The sequence below is a fragment of the Plectropomus leopardus genome, chromosome 19 (genome assembly GCF_008729295.1).
Source record: "Plectropomus leopardus isolate mb chromosome 19, YSFRI_Pleo_2.0, whole genome shotgun sequence".
Classification (NCBI taxonomy): Eukaryota; Metazoa; Chordata; class Actinopteri; order Perciformes; family Serranidae; genus Plectropomus; species Plectropomus leopardus.
This window is the reverse complement of record NC_056481.1, coordinates 2,871,742-2,889,581: the sequence shown is the minus strand read 5'-3', so window position 1 is coordinate 2,889,581 and position 17,840 is coordinate 2,871,742. Positions and strand designations below refer to the sequence as shown.

At 38.6% G+C, this 17,840-nt stretch overlaps 1 protein-coding gene across 1 annotated transcript in view; it reads right to left on the bottom strand.

The window, feature by feature from the left end:
• The window catches only part of LOC121958681 (corticotropin-releasing factor receptor 1-like), a 70,485-nt gene that overhangs the window by 19,412 nt on the left and 33,233 nt on the right, over positions 1 to 17,840 (bottom strand). Inside the window, exons 5-6 of the mRNA XM_042507768.1 lie at positions 10,845 to 10,930; positions 4,863 to 4,969 (exon numbers count right to left, since the gene is read on the bottom strand). Of these exons, the coding sequence (XP_042363702.1) occupies positions 4,863 to 4,969; positions 10,845 to 10,930 (193 nt within the window). The remainder of the gene's footprint in view (positions 1 to 4,862; positions 4,970 to 10,844; positions 10,931 to 17,840) is intronic.

Below are 17,840 nucleotides of genomic sequence, written 5' to 3'. Positions count from 1 at the left end.
TCATCTGTAGATACAAATTGCTCAGTCGAAGGTAACAAAAAACACAATTCTTAGTTTCATGTGATAATGAACTAATAGAAACATAATTATAATATTTCATTTATGACTTCTTTAGACTCTACAGACGACTTTGTGTTAGTTTCAGCTTTAATCAGACTTTGGATGAATTATTGAGAAACACCAGGACGCATCGCTCCGTGTCTCATCCAGCCGCTCGCGCTGAGCTCTCATTATTATCACCAGAGGCAGATGTAATGTTTTGGGGGCCCGGGGCCACAACCACATCACCTTATTTCCATCCTTTCTCTAACTGGGAACGTTGGCAGGCTGTTGGCAGCTAAAGGAGAAGTAGGCATTTTTGTGTTTTAATTTCGTTCTCTTCCTGTGAAATATTACTGATGACTCACTCTGCTCTCCCCCTCCCACCGTGTAAACCTGTCCTGTTCGCCTGTGTGGAGGTAGCTGCTGCTGCAGATATCACAGGGTCAGAGGTGTGTGTCTGAATATCCGCCAGCAAAAAAAACAAAAAAAAATTGTTTACATTTTCAAAAGAGGGTATCTGAGGTCTAATTTATTAATGTCTCCCTCTTCCTGGTCTAACAGCACGGGTGAGGGAGGTGTGTGCGGAGGTGAGGAGGTCGCTCTCGTGCTCATTACATCAGATCCTGAACGATTTGATTAATTTCCTCTTGAGTTAAACCCTGCGTGCAGATGGAGTTTCAAAGAGGGGAGATCATTCCAGCATCGGGGGTAAAGAGTAAAGACTCATTTATTTTCATGCATACTAATTGTGGGGTGACTGACAGCCGGAGCACTTCTGGACGTCCTACACAAACTCTCCTGGCTGAGTCATCAGAACAAAAGAAGCCGAGTCCGCCTGTTTTCTTTAAACTCAGAACATCGACGCACATCAGAGAGTTGTCACATCACCACGATTCAAACCCCTTCAGTTCAGTATGTTCAATCTGCTGTTCAATCTGTAAAAAGCCTCCGAATAATCAGTTCATGAGGTTCATAATAGCAGCTCACACATAATTACATAACTGCAACAGTTATTGTAACATGAACATTTCCATTCAGAGCGCTTTTAACCAGGAAGTTACTCACTGTGTATTTGGGCTGCATGATATGAGGAAAATGTGCAATATTTTATAATGTTATGAATGCTGCAATATCCATATTACTTAAGATAAATAATACATATGTTTTTGTTAATTAATTTATTTTTGTATTAACCACCTTTTATATGTTTATACACAGATAAATATGGATATATATATATATATATATATATATTTTTTTTTTTTTTACTGTTTTTTTTTTAGTGTCTTGAGCCAGATGCAATAGAATTTCGTTCTTCTGTATGCCTGTCCTGTATAGAGTCTGAACGACAAATAAATAATGTTAAATCTTAAATGATATTAAAGTGTGCTCAGTTCAGGCTTTCAGTTAACTGCTAAAATACAACAAATAGCTTTTAAATTAAAAAAAAATTCAAGGAAATGATTTCCAACAAATTTTTATCAAACAAATTGAAAATTGAACTGAACACTACAAAGACACAAAAAAAGAGTTTTCTACTGATGCTTTCTTTCAAAAAATCCTTAAACACAGTTTTCTTTCGCAATGCGTTTTTCATTCAAATTGGCACCTCGATGACGCTAAATGTGGGACAAAGAGTGAAATAGGACACATAACTAATGCTGAGAGGTCGTCTAAATGTTTTTATTTGATGTCTAACTATATACCACACCAGGTCGGGCTTAAAGTTCCTTTTATGTTCACAAAATTTGAAGTAATCATTGCTCACATTTTCAAGAACATCTGGTCATTTTTTCGCCTGACAAGAAACTGGCCATCCTGGATTTTGTGCGTTAATGTTCATTTTTACGAACACGTTTGAGGACGCTGCCACTTTTGACCACGCCAAGTCAAACCACGCAGCACAGATTCGCGTCTCCACTGTCAGTTTAAGCACGCTGCGCTGCATCAGAGATGGACAATCTCTGGAGTCAACATCGACATTAAAATCAAGACAGACTTTGTGATGTTGCCAAATATCATATGATTGTCAAAAGAATCAATGTAATATCAAATTGTGATGAATCTAGTGATTTACATCCCTACTGTAGTATAAACAGACAGAAAAAGAGGTGGTTATGACCCATATACCCGTGTGTACCCTCCACTACACCACTGAACATCGCTGTGTGTGTATATGAACACACACATACACACATTTTAGTGGAGTATCTTATTCTTTTGTTTGTGAGAAACCAGTATGCTTGGTTTAATGAATGCTGCCTCCGACTAACCGGGTGTATTTATTAAACACAGAAAAGGACGAGGTTAGGCAGTTCTGAAGTGGTTTGACTTCTGAAAACTAGAGCCAGTGAAAAATATGTGAATATATGGGACACGGGAGACGACATGCAAAGCTGGGCAGTCAATATATATATATGTGTGTGCGTGTGTGCGTGTGTGTGTGTGTGTGTGTGTGTGTGTGTGTATGGCAGGACACCTGGTCACACTTTGTGACTGAGTTCACCCGGTTGAGCTTGATTCTACATTAAAGATTTGATCATACGTCCACTGAACACATCTATCGACCATCTGACTACAAACATCCAACTCTGAGTTTTACAACATGCAGCACTAATGCAGAGTACAACCTGATAAAACTTTCTGATGTGTAATGATGAAAAAGGAGGGAAATCAGGCACTCAAAAAACTCGAAAAACGTGAAGAACAAGACGCAATCACATTCAAAATCCTTTATTATCGTGGCTAAATTATTATAAAGCCAACATGTTTGGACCACTGCCAGTCTTCTTCATGGCTTTAATAACATGCAGTGTAAGTTTAACCCCACATGTTTGCTTATCTAACGATTTAGCCTATATTTTCGGAGTGCCTGAGTTTCCCTCCTGTTCATCCGACACAAGTTTTTGACCTACGTTTGATCATAGCCTGCAGAGCAGCCAGTCGTTTCTCTCTTTTTCTCAGTTTTGGATGAATTTCACTAAAGTGTGAAGACAGCGCATGGGTATCGGAGTATTTAGAGCCATCGAGCAGACCGAACTGGGGCAGCGGTGGATCAAAGTGAGTTATTCACTAATTTCAGGATTGGTGGTTCCATCTTTGACGCCTCGCGTCAAAGTGTCTTATGCACTGTCTCTAATAAAACTGTTCAGCTTTTTTATTTTAAAAACTGATACAATACACATTATTTTAAATAATATTTTTATTGTCAAATTTTCTATTTTATTCACGTTTCTTACAGTAGTTGCTTTTATCTTTTATTTGCACGAAACTTTGCAGCTCTGTCACTTTTAAAAGATATATTGTACATTTTTTCAGTTACACTTTTACTGAGAATTTTTCTATTTTATTCATGTTTCTTGTGGTGCTTGCTTTAATTTTGTGTTTGCTCTTTATCACAATTGATTTTAATTTATTTATTTCCAACATGTAAAAAGGAAATAGAGAAATTATTGTTTAAAAAACATAAAGGAAATAAAATGGTGATGACTTGGTTTACATATTGAAAAAGGAGCGAGAAGAAGTAAAAACTTCTCCATGAGTCATTGAATATAAATTAAGTAGCTTATTTATTAATTAAAACCTACACTATAATTAATTAAATATCTACATACACATATGCAAAATTAAATATCTATGATTTTTTTCATTATTAATTACAGAAAAAAAGAGGAAGATAAAGTAGGAAAAAATACAACGACAAACATTGTTATGCACCACAACACCAAGGCAAATTTCTCGTATTTAAAAAAACCTATTTGGCAATAAACCTGATAATGACGCACGGTAGCACTTTGGATAAAAGCTGATAAAAGCAGAGGTATAAATGCAGTTAATTTACATATTAATTGCTTTAATCGAACTCACAGAAAAAAACCCTGGTTTATACCATTATATCATAACGCTTCAGTAACGTTAAATTATCCAGGAGGGTTTTGAGTTTCTTTTTTGCAGATATCTTTGAAAGAAAACCTTCACATCGGAACTCGCAGAGTGATTTCTATTCTGTTTCGCTGTCACCTTACAGCAGCTTAAAATGCTCCAGCTGCCATTTCACTGTTTTTAAGGATGAACTTTTCAACGGCTTCGAAAATCCAGCTCTCTTCTCTGCGCTGTAATCCTTTCCCCTCTCTCGCTCCGCTTCCACAACGCCGAGCAGGAGTGTCAACCTTTCTCTCCATCACGCCGGCGGCGGAAACCTTCCCGTAAATGGTTCTCAATCTCATTAAAAGTGAAGAAGGTGAGTAATAAATGCCAAACTCCTCCACTACCCTGATGCCATTTTTAGCTGGCCCACACTTGTCCCCCCTCCTGCGCCTCCCGCTACGAGCCGCGCAGACATGAGTTGTGCATAAACGCTCTCCTGTAGAGCTGCTATTTACTGTGTCTCTCGGTGGCCTTTCATGCTTTTCTCACCCCCCGGGGGTGCCTCTGGGATCGATAACCGCCCCGGCTGTTGAGGGTGCTAAGACCTTTCTGTCGTTAACGCTCGGTTTATTTCGGTTTGTCAGAGAAACCCATTCCACCTCCACCGGCTGTCCCAGCAGGCCTCCACAAGGCTGTTTTCTCTCCGAGATGGGTTCTATTATTCCCATTTGTTGGGGGGGGGGGGGGGGGGGGGGGGTGCCCTAGTTTTTGCGGGCGTCTAAACCCCTTTACATCCGCGGGATTGAGATAGGGGAGGTTTATCCCATGACCAAACGGTTTTTGAATAAGAACGAGAGGCGCTTTGAAACGAGGGATCTTGAGGATGCTGTCACATCAAGGATGTCTTTAGGATTATCAGCGGAGCGACTGGTGGCAGTGGGACCAGCACTTACCTCAAACACAAGAAGAGGAAGAAGGCCACGAGCAGAGCCAGCATGGAGATGCAGTGACCCAGGAAGTTTATGATCACAGCTATCTGGTAGTGCATCTTGCCTTTTTTCTGCAGGAGGAGAGAGAAGGAACGCAGGATGAGTCTTTGTGATTTACAGAAACAATATTCTCACAGCGTAAGAAGAAAAAGACTTCAGACGGAAAATCCTCTTTGGTCTATTTTTCCTTTTTTAGAGCCGGCTGCGGCTGCGGGTCTGAACGGAGGCAGGTTTAGAAACTTTTCTAATAAAAAATGAGAAAAATGTGTTAAGACTCACATTTAGAGCGCTGCTTCTTTGCAATAATAAACTAAAAGCTTCACTTTTTATTCAAGGTAATAAATGATTGTACTTATATGAAATGTCACCTGCAGCCATGGACAGAAAATGACAAAGTTGAGCCAGGAAACAGTTTTGTGTCCGTGGTCATTTTACATCTCTTTGCGACTGATTTTTGTCTCTTTGTGGTTGGTTTTTCACTCTTTGTGGTAAATTTGCATCTCTTGGTGGTTATTTTTTGTCTTTTTGTGGTAAATTTGCATTTCTTATTGTTCACTTTTTGTCTCTTTGTGCTTGTTTTGTTTCTATTTGTGGTCGTTTTGTGTTTTTTTGGTGATCAGTTTGCATTCCTTTGCGATTGATTTTTGTCACTTAGTGGTTGTTTTTTGTCTATTTGTGGTAAATTTGCATGTCTTAGTTGTCATGTTTTGTCTCTTTGTTGTTGTTTTCTTTCCATTTGTGGCCCTTTTTCATGTCGTAATGGTTAATTTCTGTTTCTTTGTGGTCGTTTTGCGTTTCTTTTTGGCCATTTTTTGTTTCTTTGTGATCAGTTTACATCTCTTTGTGATTGATCTTTATCTCTTTGTATTTATTTCTGTCTCTCTGTTGTCATTTTACATCTCTTTTTGTCGTATTACATCATTTTTCTTTGCAGTTGTTTTGGATCTTTGAGGTTGATTACTGTCTGTGGTCAGTTTGTCTATTATCATCTTGTGCCTTTTTGTGGATTATTTTTCTCTCTCTCTCTAGTTATTTTCTGTCCCTTTGGGATCATTTTTGTTGATTTTCCCACAAGAAAAGTTAACAGTCCTGGAGTCCTGAGCCTGGATCTGGTAGGCCTGTTTAGTAGTCCATCCACAGGCCACCTCCGTATCACTCTGCCTATCACCCTGAGGGGCCCGTGCCATCCATCTGACATTACTCTGGATATGAAACATGAATACTGGGCGTCTTGTGAGCATGCAAACAGTCTCATATAAATTATGCACAGGAGGCTCTGGTCCTGCTGCTGCAGCTGAAGGTTTTACACAGAACAAAGTCACATCTTCCTCTGAATCGCAGCCTGTGAGACCACTGTCTGTGACTCAGATGTCCATTGTGATCGGATTTCCTCCACGCTACCAACCGTAATCTGTGCTGTAAGTGGATTTATGTAACCTACTGGTGTCTACGCCGAGATTAAATGTGGACATGTTTAATCTCTGCCCCTCCCACCCTCAAACACGTCATCCCATTCACTTTATTTTGGTGCAGCGGCTCAGATCTTTAACTCTTTCTAAGTCCACGGTGGACATTAAGTCTTTTCCTTTTGATGCATGAAAGCACATCAGTGTCTGCATGCCGCTGTGTTCATATACACAAGGAACGACATTAGTGGGAATAGTTTTCTGAAAAACAAAGAAACTGTTTTTATGTCACTGTCCTCCAAAAAAACAAAAGTTTTTTTCTGATCTGCCACCTCTGTGACTGTGGTTTTACTTCTTTAGGCAACTAAATCTCTCAGTATGTTCAATAAATTAAATGCTACATTTAGATATTTCTACTGAACAATACTCACGTCACATAAAAAGAAGCATAATCATGGCTGTAATAATGTCTGATTCAACTGTACTTTGAAGTTTTAGAGAGTTTAGGGCTGAGCAATTCGATTGTTTCTATGTTCATATCGTCAGCAAATCGTCGTAAAGAGATATGTCTGAAACATTTCATGGTTTCTGCTCCTAAAATGTGACGATTTGCTTCTTTTTCTCATTTTAATTCAAAGCAAATGGAATAATTCAGGTCTGATAAAAAATAAATGAATGAATTAATTAAAAAATAAAACATAAAAAAATAAAAGTCTGAAGGTTTACTTTTGTGCTCTGGAGAATTGTAACAGCCTTTAAAAAAAAATTCTTGCATTTTATGTCAGAGAATCAATCAATTAATTGATTACTCTAGAAAATGACTATCTGATTATTTTTTATGAAAAATTTTAAATAATGTTTGATTCATTAGTTGCAGCCTTATATGAAACAACTGAAAATAAGTAATTAAATATATATATATATATGATTAATACTTTAAGTACATTGTCCTCTTTTCCTGTCTGGTGACTGAGTATTTTCACAGCGTGGTACTTGAGAAGAGGATGTGAATATTTCCTCCACCGCTGGATTTAATGTTTGTAGTGTTATGTTCTGTTGTTGGCTAAATGTGTTTTGTTTTGGACGTGAAAACAGTGTGATGCAAATTCGGAAGAAACCTGACAAGTGAAATCAAGTCAAACCAAAAACAGTGGTCTGTTTAAAGCACGCTGAACCACAGTCCAGGTTTCGTAAAGCTAATATGAGAGTTCAGCAGTCTCTGTTTGACAAATCCCGTGGGTGTCATCCCGGGAGTTGCATGTATTGTCCCAGTAAAATAAATAAATAAATAAATAAAACTAAGAGGACATTTCCCTCTGCTGCAGTAAAATGCATTTTTCCACCAAACAAGGAACGCAGATTTAGCCCTCCATCTTTCACAGCGAAATCAAGCTATGGAGGGATCATTTCAAGGGTAGTACGACAGGAAGGACGATTATAATGATTAGTGACTACACACTGAAAGAGTAATCGTTCACTGTCCATGTGCAGGAATATGGAGCTGAAAAAGATGTGGATCCGTCCTTTAACACACACTGACTGGTGCAGGACTTGCTAACACATCAGGACATAAATCAGGCACACAGGAGGTTTTAAAATGGATAGCAGAGCTCAGAGCGGAGGGGGCGGACGGCAAGAGGATAATATAAGACCCACCCACCAGTAGCCTCGGGTCTGTGTGAAAATGTGTGGGCCACGAGAGCCAAACCCAAACCTGACTCATGCTCCGTCTATAAGAAACAACAAAGATGCGTATCGTATATTTGAGAAAACAACCTCTAGCGAGTCCCAAAAGGAAACGAGGATTTTTTTTTTCCCTCAAATAAACTTTCCTATAAGCCCTTGATCCACACGGTTTCTCCTCCCAGTGGGGTCACTGCATATCCGGTTCAATACAGGTTGAACTTTAAAGAGAAGCTTCTTTCACTCCCCCTCCTTTCACCCCTGATGTCAATCTCGCCACCGCTGCCGCCCACTGCCACCAGGTGATTTATTCCACGGCCACAAAAAGCAAAGAAAAAAAAATCAAACACACATTTTTAAAAGGTCAGAGAGTCTATATCTATCTTCTGAGGATCGATTGGACATCAGACTCAGAGTCTCTCAGAAAACACTAAATGAAGGGTCTCATTCCACGACACGCTCACAGATCTATAAAGTACAAATGACTACAACTGCACTGCGTCTGATGACCTAATTGGCAGTTTTTGTTGGGTATTTTTTGGCACTTTTGCCTTTATTTGACAGGTGACAGAGTAGACTGGAAACAGGAGGAGAGAGAGGAGTCTGACCGTGAAGTGGCGTGCTCTGTGACCGCTCGGCTATAAAGGCGCTCCCTGACTGACAGGTTTAACTTGTCTGTACGTTAAGATCAAGTCCTTTAATGGGAAATGATACCTTTCTCACTGTTAACAAATCCCACGAAAAGACCAAAATAAACAATAAACTGATCCTACATACAAGTGTGCATCCAAAACCTGATAAAAGACAACCAACACAGTCAGTACGTTCACATGATAGAAAAACTAAAATATTGTGTGAATTTGCCTAAAACTGGGCTTTTAAAATACATGTAAACACGTTATTCAGACTGACATCAGACTGAATCGAATTTCTCGAAGTCAGACTAACACACACAGATGATGAGATTGGAAGTTTGGACTCGGCGTTCTGTGCGCGCTCCTGGTCGCCGTGCCAACCTCCCTCAGTGGTTAGGGATAGGGACTGTTCGTTATTTATTAGGGGTGAAGGGGTGCTGCAAAACTGGTAAGGCATTAAAAAAAAATATGCCACCGTAGAGGGACTTGTGTTTTTAATTTTGGTTTGTTGACGGACAAACGACATGAAAAGAAGTATTTTATATTTATTAATAATTAAAAAAAGTCAACCCTTTCCTCTAATAAATAAAGTTCAGTCCCACAACACCGGCACAGAAGCTAAGTGATGTCCTGCTGTGGACAGGGCCGCAGAAAACATATTTTAACACCTAAAAAAAACAATATCAGTTTAAGTGTTGACTATATCTGCATCTTGTCTCCTATTTGACCTTCCACAGCAGCTGATGGAGGCAGCGGCAGAGCAGCAGCTCGGCCGTACAGTGGAGTAAAATGACCAATCAATAAAATGTTTTTGACATAATGGCTTCAAATCCCAGTCAGTAAAGGCTGTCTTACAGCGAGGTAAAGCCATGAAAATATTCTAAACCGTGTACAATTAAACTGATACAGATTTTGATCAGTGGCTTAAAACTAATCAATAAAGAGAAAGTTGCCTTTGATTATATGTGACACAGCAGGTTTCCACCCCAAAATTAATGTAAATAAACAGTTACGATTGTGGTTCAGTCTATATCATAGACTTTCTAAATAATACAGGTCTACAGCAACCAGCTGAAAGAGAGCAGATCTGCACCTGCTGGAGTCAAACAGACTTTATCAATAAATGGATTCTCCTCCGCTGCTTGTATACCGGGACAAGGACAGCGGTCCAGTTAAATGTCCTAATCGAGCTGTAACTGTGGCTCCACTGAACTGTGCATGTAAACGTCCTGACTGTGAGTTTTGTAGTTGGGATTAGGAATGAGGATGTTGTCTTCCTGCCAGAGTCAGAGGTAACTGTAACAATATTCAAAATGTAGCCTGCGTTTTATTAAAAATGGAAAAAAGCTCGTCAAATCAGCACAGGGTAACAATGTTTATGGAAACTCAAGTGTTTAAAATTCAGTTTCAGCAGATGGTGAGGTCAAGCAAAACAAAACACACACATTTTCGTCCTGCAATTTCACGTCTCACATACAATATTTCAGATGTCTGCTTGTCGCAGCCTGATTTAGGGCAGCGTGTTCTGTCTGAAAGCTCTATTCTCCGCTCAATCCTAATTAAAATAAACGCTCATCACATCTGCACATCACAATACACCGTCCAGGTGGAGGCTAAGAGCATGCAAAAAAACCAACGACAACACAACCAACAAAACAGCAACATGTGAAAGGATAAAAATCTGGAGCACAGCAGGACCTAAACAGCATCGTGCTGTTGCTTTCAACCGACTGTGTCTTCTTTCTCTACATCGCCAGAGGACAACGCCGTTCAGAAAAGTAACTGTTGTGGCTGAGGCTTCTTTTGAGGAATTTACAAAACGCTTTTTTTGTTTTTGTGCATTCAAAAGAGAAAATAGCTGCAGGCTTATTTGCAGATTTCAAGCTCCCACCTACATATAAAAGTATAAAAGCAGCCAAACCCTGAAAACATTAGGCAAGATGACATTTAAGCTGCTGCGCCTGTTTGATGCAAAACGTTCATTGTGCTTTTGGTGCCTGTAAGTGATGCTTTACGGCATTTCATGGCGCATTCATCGTATTTTTTGTGTCCATTTAAGGCCGCAGGCTCCAAGCAACCAAACTCTAACTACTATAAATGAATTGCCGCACTCATCTTCCACTCCTGTGTTGCTGATTATGTTTCATGCTTTCAGGGTCTTTGTGAAAAGCCTCATTAATCAGGATACATGCACACAAACACCGCGTGCTGTGACGTCTTACCTCCTCGTGAAGTATGGCCTTGCACATGGAGTAGTTCCCCTTAAGCGCCCATGTCCCATTTGCCAGACATTTCCTATAAACATTATCTGCAGACCGAAAGAAAGAAAAAGGACAGTTAAAAAAACCGATGCTTCTCATATTTTGCTCATTTTCAACTGAATAATTCTTGTTGTTTTGGCCTCGTATCCCAGGAAATGTACAAAAATCCTGCTCGATTCGTAGTGGCACTGTGACCTTTTTCTGCTTTTGAGGCTAATACGGAGAGATATCATTAGAGGTAGTCTTACAAGCTGTGAGTTTTCACACGTTTGCTGTCAGGACCGTCTACCACCCTCAGCCTAAGCATTGTTAGCATTCTTTACATTTAGGCCATCGCTTTTTCTTTTCTTTTTTTTAAACCCTAGTGACCAGTGATTTTACAGCATTTTACACAAAGCATGTCCTCCTCATGTTGTGCTGTTTGCAAAAGATGTGGGCAAAGAAAAGCATTTTTACATTTAAAATCGCGAATGTTTCTTCTGACCTTTTGAGACAAGGAGTGACGTCACTTTTCTTGAGCTGCTTTCAGATGCCTTTCACAAGATTGCACCAACTTCTCACATTTGAAAACACTTATTAACCCTTTGAAACCTGGATCTACAACAGTTTTCTTGTGCTGCGTTCAGACGCCCTTCACATGCAGACCCCTGACACATGAGCGAATTAGTTTGATTTCTTTCAAAAACATTTCTTTCAAAAGCAATTTGGCAAGAAATATCCTGCAAAATGCAAGAAATTTGTTTTAAAAAAAATGCATATAATTATTACAATAAAAAAACTAGAAGAGTGCAGAAAACTGCAGTTTTAGCTAATGTGATTTTAGATAAAGAATTATGTTACAAAAAGAATATATACTTGATTTTATTATTTAGGGTTTTTTGCACTTTTATTCCAGGTCATGTCCTTCTTTTTATTTTTCCTCTTTTTTATCTATTTATGCTACTTTTTAGTTAACTTTCTTGTAACTTTTGACTTATTTCTTCCTTTTTTGGGTGTTATTTCTTATAAATTTGTTCATTCCATTCTTTCCATGTTTTTTGGAGAGAAAAAAAATCAAGCCAATTTTCTCAGTTTTCAAAGGGTTAAAACCCATCTTTTAAAAACTGCTTTAAACATGTAATTAATGTCTTGTGAACTTCAATGTTGTGTACATTTAGTGTATTGTATTTTTTTCATCTTTCTTTACTTTTTCGAAAGTTACTTTGAGTACCTTGAAAAACACTTGATGAATAAAATTTATTATTATTATCATTATTATTATTATATTAAGCATTTAAACCCTTGAACCCTCAGCAAATTGTTGTGATTTCCTCAAAAACATTTGGAAAACTTGGGAAAACTTAATCAGACACGTTCCACAAATTGTGAAAGGAATTAGTAAAACTAGAGAAAAAATTCTAAATAATAAAAAAAACCTAGGGATAAAACTATATTAATAATTATCATAAATCTAAAATTATATCACAGAATTATAATTTGTTATCTTGTTTACCATTTTTATTTCTCCTTTTTGTTTTAAACAAATTTTCAGTTAAATTTTTGTACTAATTTCTTGCCAGATTTTGGGTCATTTCTTTGTCCTCAAATCAAGCCATTTTGCTCAGGTTTCAGCGAGTTGAATCAAGAGGAAGACCCAGCCCGGAGCCCAGTGTTTATTTTCTATTTAGAAAAACACAATTTCTGCACATTGCTGGATAATGCAACCCAAATAGTAGGGGGTTGGCGTGAAGGCTCTGACAAGTGATGAGTAAAATTATATTTTTCCATGCAGGCTGTCATCACACACATTTCTCGCCACATTCACGGGACAGAAATGAAATAATCTGTAACAAATTTCACATTTGTCATCTCACATTTGTTATTTCTTAAGATGAAGGAAATGAAATCATCAAACAGGATACTGGGAGTGTTGAAATACAGCAAATGAGGCAATTTAAAGTTGAAAGGGGGGCAATATTTCAAAGACGGTATTTATTTTTACATCAGCGGCTGTGTGCAGGTGAGACTGCTGCAGCTCATTTAAACGATAAGCTCAGATGAAATTCAGTTAGTTCTGGTGCCTGCCACTCAATGATGTTAACAGGTTGAAATATTTGTTTTGGGGGGAGAAAAAACTGACTGTCATTGGGTTTAGACAATCAGCAGTGAGAGCACGTAGCAATGTGTCTGACAGTTAATAACACGCCCTCAAAACAAGACATTTTTCACCCAGTTATATGGACAGATCTGACCCTGATCTGCAGGCGGGTCGACTCGGGTCGTTAGAAACCTTTCTCACTGACAGTTTGCAGAGCAGAGAAAGTGGAGAAAGAGAAGTTTGCTGAGCGATCACTGACACAGTTAAAGCTTCAGTGGGTTTTTTTCTGCATGAGGAAAGCTGTCAACATCCAGAAATAATGAAACACAACATCAATAAAATGAAGTGGCTGCTTGCATCTGTCAGGAGAGAGTTTTCTCTGAGGTTAGCCAAACATTTAACCAAGAAGCAAGAATCTACAACGTCTGCACTGCAGGGAGCCTGGGTCCAGACCTCTGAAATGCTGTCCACATCTCAAATTAACCCTTCGCTTCCCACAGTTGGACAAACAACCAACTTAGGTTAATAGAGCTAAAGTCAAGATTTTTCTAATGAATAAAAATGCCTTACATGACGCAGTGATGAACCACCCGACTCTGCAGTTTCCCTCAGACCTACAGAGCATTTTATCACTTTTCACACTGGCTCAAGTCCACTGAGCTGCAGACACACTGACCCCGTAAGTGCATGTATAGAAAATGTCTGTCCAAACACCAGGATGTCAACAAACGCACATGCTGACGCAGATGATGAGGATTAAAGGAAGGAGGTTAAAGGAAGGAGGGACACGGTGAGGTGCATAAAAAAAAACATTACATTCAAAGGGGAAGCGAACATCAGACTTTCAGGTGAAAGTCCAGGTTTGTTTGACCCATCCAGCTTCCCTCCTGCCCGCCATATAGATGACCCTGCGCTCCTCGTAGTACGTCATTAACAACAGTGTTAAATCCTTGACACCTTCCTGCTGGGTTTCATGCACTAAAATATTAACTATTGGATGGATTGGCAAGAGACTTTGTAAAGATATTCATGTTCCCCTGACAATGAATTGGTTTAGGGTACTGACCGAAATAACCCAGTACTGAGTGGTACTGAAACGTCTGAATGGTAAATGGACTGCACTTGTATAGTGTTTTTCAAGTCTTATTGACAACTCAAAGCACTTTCACACAACATTTCACATTCACCCATTCACACACACTCAGTAACCATTCGTACGCACTCACACCCAGCAACACTCAGGAGCAATTTGGGGTTCAGTATCTTGCCCAAGGATACTTTGACATGTTGCCTGGAGGAGCCGGGGATCAAATTGCTGACCTTTGCGATTAAAGGACGACTCACTCTACCTCTGAGCCACAGCCGCCCCATCTCCACTCTCCAGTCAAACCATACCTGCATGCTTTCTTTTCTGAAACCCACATCTAGAAGCACGCTGCAAATCACCCCAAGTATTTTTTGATTTAATGTGATTGGCCCAATAATACAGCAGCTACGACCACACACAGTCTGTGGTCTGGTTAAGTCCAGTGCAGCGTATTTCACAGAATTGGCCATTCAAGACAAAATTGAGCGAGCACAGATGTCAACAAAAAGCTATGTAATAAAGAACTCTATTAGCAGCACAACCACTTTAAGGGTCCTTAGTTGTAAGTTTTTTTTAAACAATACGCAGCACAAAAAAAAGACCAAACAGTGCAGAGAAAAAAAAAATCCAATATAGCTTAAAGATTTTCTACAGACCAGGTGAAGCTTGACGTCTTGTGGCCAGTGTTTTCTTTATTTCATATTAAAGGCAACTGATCATAAAAACCAGCGGGCAAGCAGGTAAAGAGTCTCAAAATTCAGCCTCACAACATGAACAAATCAGTTTTTCTGGTTTACTGGTTCACATTAAACAGCACATTTAAAAAGCCGTTCACCCTGATGACAAACTATGCATTAAAAAAAGAGAGACTTGTTAATGTATTCACATCAGCGTGTAGATGAATGAAGGCTGATAACCTGAAAATGCATGTTTAAATAATGAGAGATTTTTGGGGAGGGTAAGAGATGAAACGGGATTGGGTTGCCTGAGGGCAATAATGTGCAATGAGCTGGGTAAAAATAGCATGTTGACAGTGTAAGGGGACTGTCATCCCCAATCAAGATTACTAGCCTGTGATATTCCCTAAACCCCAAACGCAATATCCTAGAGAGCTTTAAAAATCTGTCTACAGTGAATTATGTCAAAGTCAAAAGTTCTGCAACGGAGTGACCGTAAAACACACACAGAATTCATAAGTTTGCTAATTTTTTTAGATTCTTAATGGAGTTTTTCAATTCGAGATGGCAGTTCACTATCAGTATTTTGGATTTTAAACTGCTTTATTTCTCTGGAGAAAATCTATTTTACATAATCAGACTTCAGACTCACTGAATTTTAAGTGCAATGGCAAAAAAAAAAAAAAAATCCTCACAAAAAAAAACACTTTTTTCAGAGAGCTCCCATAATTCTTCACTTGTATTCAAATCAAGTTAACACTACACTGCATGACTACACAACTTTCCTCCGGGTTGATAGTCCCAAAAAATGTGAATGGATTATAGTCAAAGCATGTTTATAGAAAGCACACATATAAAAAGTAGTTTTTAAAGGAATGCATAAAAGCAGACAAAAACAGACATCACAGCAGAGGTCTTCATGCAGAGCCAAAAGCTTAAAGGTATAAATGGTTGCACCGTCAAATCAAGCAGCATGACCTTGAAATAAATTCGTTCTGGCACTGGACCGCACAGTGATTTATGGCTGTTAAACCTCTTTACAAAAATAGACAGTATTTGTGCGAACATTTATCAAAGACTCAATGTCACTGAAGAGATTTCTTTATATAATGAGCCAATTAAGCAGCCTGGTGATAATCCTCTTTGTGTTTTTAACAGCAAAATGTTCATAGATTTATTATTTGGCACTGTTTGCAGTCAGCTTGCATGAGAAGAGGTGAAAGGAGTTTTACAGCTGAAGCAAATTAAGGTGGATTTTCATATCCAGGCGCTGTTTTATTACTCATTGGTTATAATAGCAGTAGTATAATTGTTGCTAGGATTAGAGTTGTTTGCTACAGTTCTTCAGTATAAAAACAATGAAATCTCTGGAAAATGTTTGATAGTTGAAATAATTTGGAGGATTAGTTCAAAATTTTGGGGAAATCTGCTTGATTTGTGTAAGAGAGAGAGGACCAATATAAAAGCTGTCTGTCTGTGGCTGGATTGAGAACACAGTTATCTTATCTTGGCATAAGGGCTGAAAGCAGGGAGAACAGCTTGCCTGGCTCTGTTAAACTCTCTGAAACCTGAGCAATGTGGCATGATTTCTTTCAAAAACACAGAAAGAAAGGCTATGAGCAACTAGAAATGAATAAAAAAAAAAAAAAGTTGTAAGAAAATTACTTAAAATTTGCAAAAATAAAAAATTAAAACATAAAAATTATTATAATAAAAATATATATCCTTTACTGTGGACAAATTTTAAACAGAATTATGAATATAGGTTTTTCTATAATATTTTTACCTAGATATTTGAAAATTTCGATATATCACCCCTGCCTAATTAAAAGTAATAAAAGTTAGTAGTTAGTAGTTAGTAGTGCAGTTAAATCTTCAAAACAACTGTTATCTGTGTGCAAATTATAGAATGATATGTGAAAATGCATTTGTGTGAAATTTTAGCGTATGAATTCTTGAATTATGGCCAAAAACATGTCATGTGGGTGCAAAATTTGAGAAAACTCCTAAAGCCTTCTTCAGATACTGCATTTACAAGAATGAGACAGATGGACACAAGGTCACAGTGACCTTTGACCGCCAAAATCTAATCAGTTCATCACTGAGTCCAAGTGGATGTTTGTGCTAAATTTGAAGAAATTCACTCAAGGTGTTTTTGACATTTGCATTTATAAGATGAATGACAGACAATATAAAAGCATCATGCCTCCAGCCACTGGTGCAGAGGCATAAAAAAATGTTTTGAGAGGTCACCGTGACCGTGACCGTGACCTTTGACTTATGATCACTAAAATCTAATCTAGTCCAAGTGGATATTTGTGCCCAGTTTAAATAAATTCTGTCATGGTGTTTAAGAGATATCATGTACATAACAATGAGATAGACGGGGTCATAGTGACCTTGACCTTAAACCACCAAAATCTAATCAGTTCATCACTGAGTCCAAGTGGATGTTTGTGCTAAATTAGCAGAAATGCCTACAAAGTGTTTTTGAGATACTGTGTTGGCAAGAACAACCCCAAAACGTAATGCCTCCAGCCACCAGAGAAGAGGTATAAAAACATTATTTTGAGAGGTCACTGTAACCTTGACGTTTGAGCTATGATAACCAAAAAACGAATAATATCCTTGAGTCCAAGTGGATGTTTGTGCGACAGAAGGACTCTGAAACATAATGTCTCCGGCTAATGTCATCACAGGCGTGGAAGGACAGAAATTACAGCTCAGGTTTTGTCTCACTGCAGCGACATTTACTGCTGCAAGTTGGATGTAATGAATGAAATGCAGTGGAAGACAATGAGTCTCTCCACAGTAAATAATCTGTTGAGTGTTTGATGGTTATTTATTTGTGCTATAGAACGCAATGGCCGTGAAAACATTCAGAAAATAACTTTTTATTTCTCTCATTCACTGGCTGTATCACAGCACCACAGCGATGCCTCTCTCTGTTTATCTCTCTGTCTCGTTTAAAATGAGCCAGGAAGCCGACAGCTAAGCCTCACTGTACTTGTAATGCTTTCAAGCAAGAGTGATGTCCTACCCTTGTCCTAAAACAGTACTAGAGCACTTCCTTGTTTTATGAATGAAGCGGTACACCAGTCAGCTACAGTTACCCT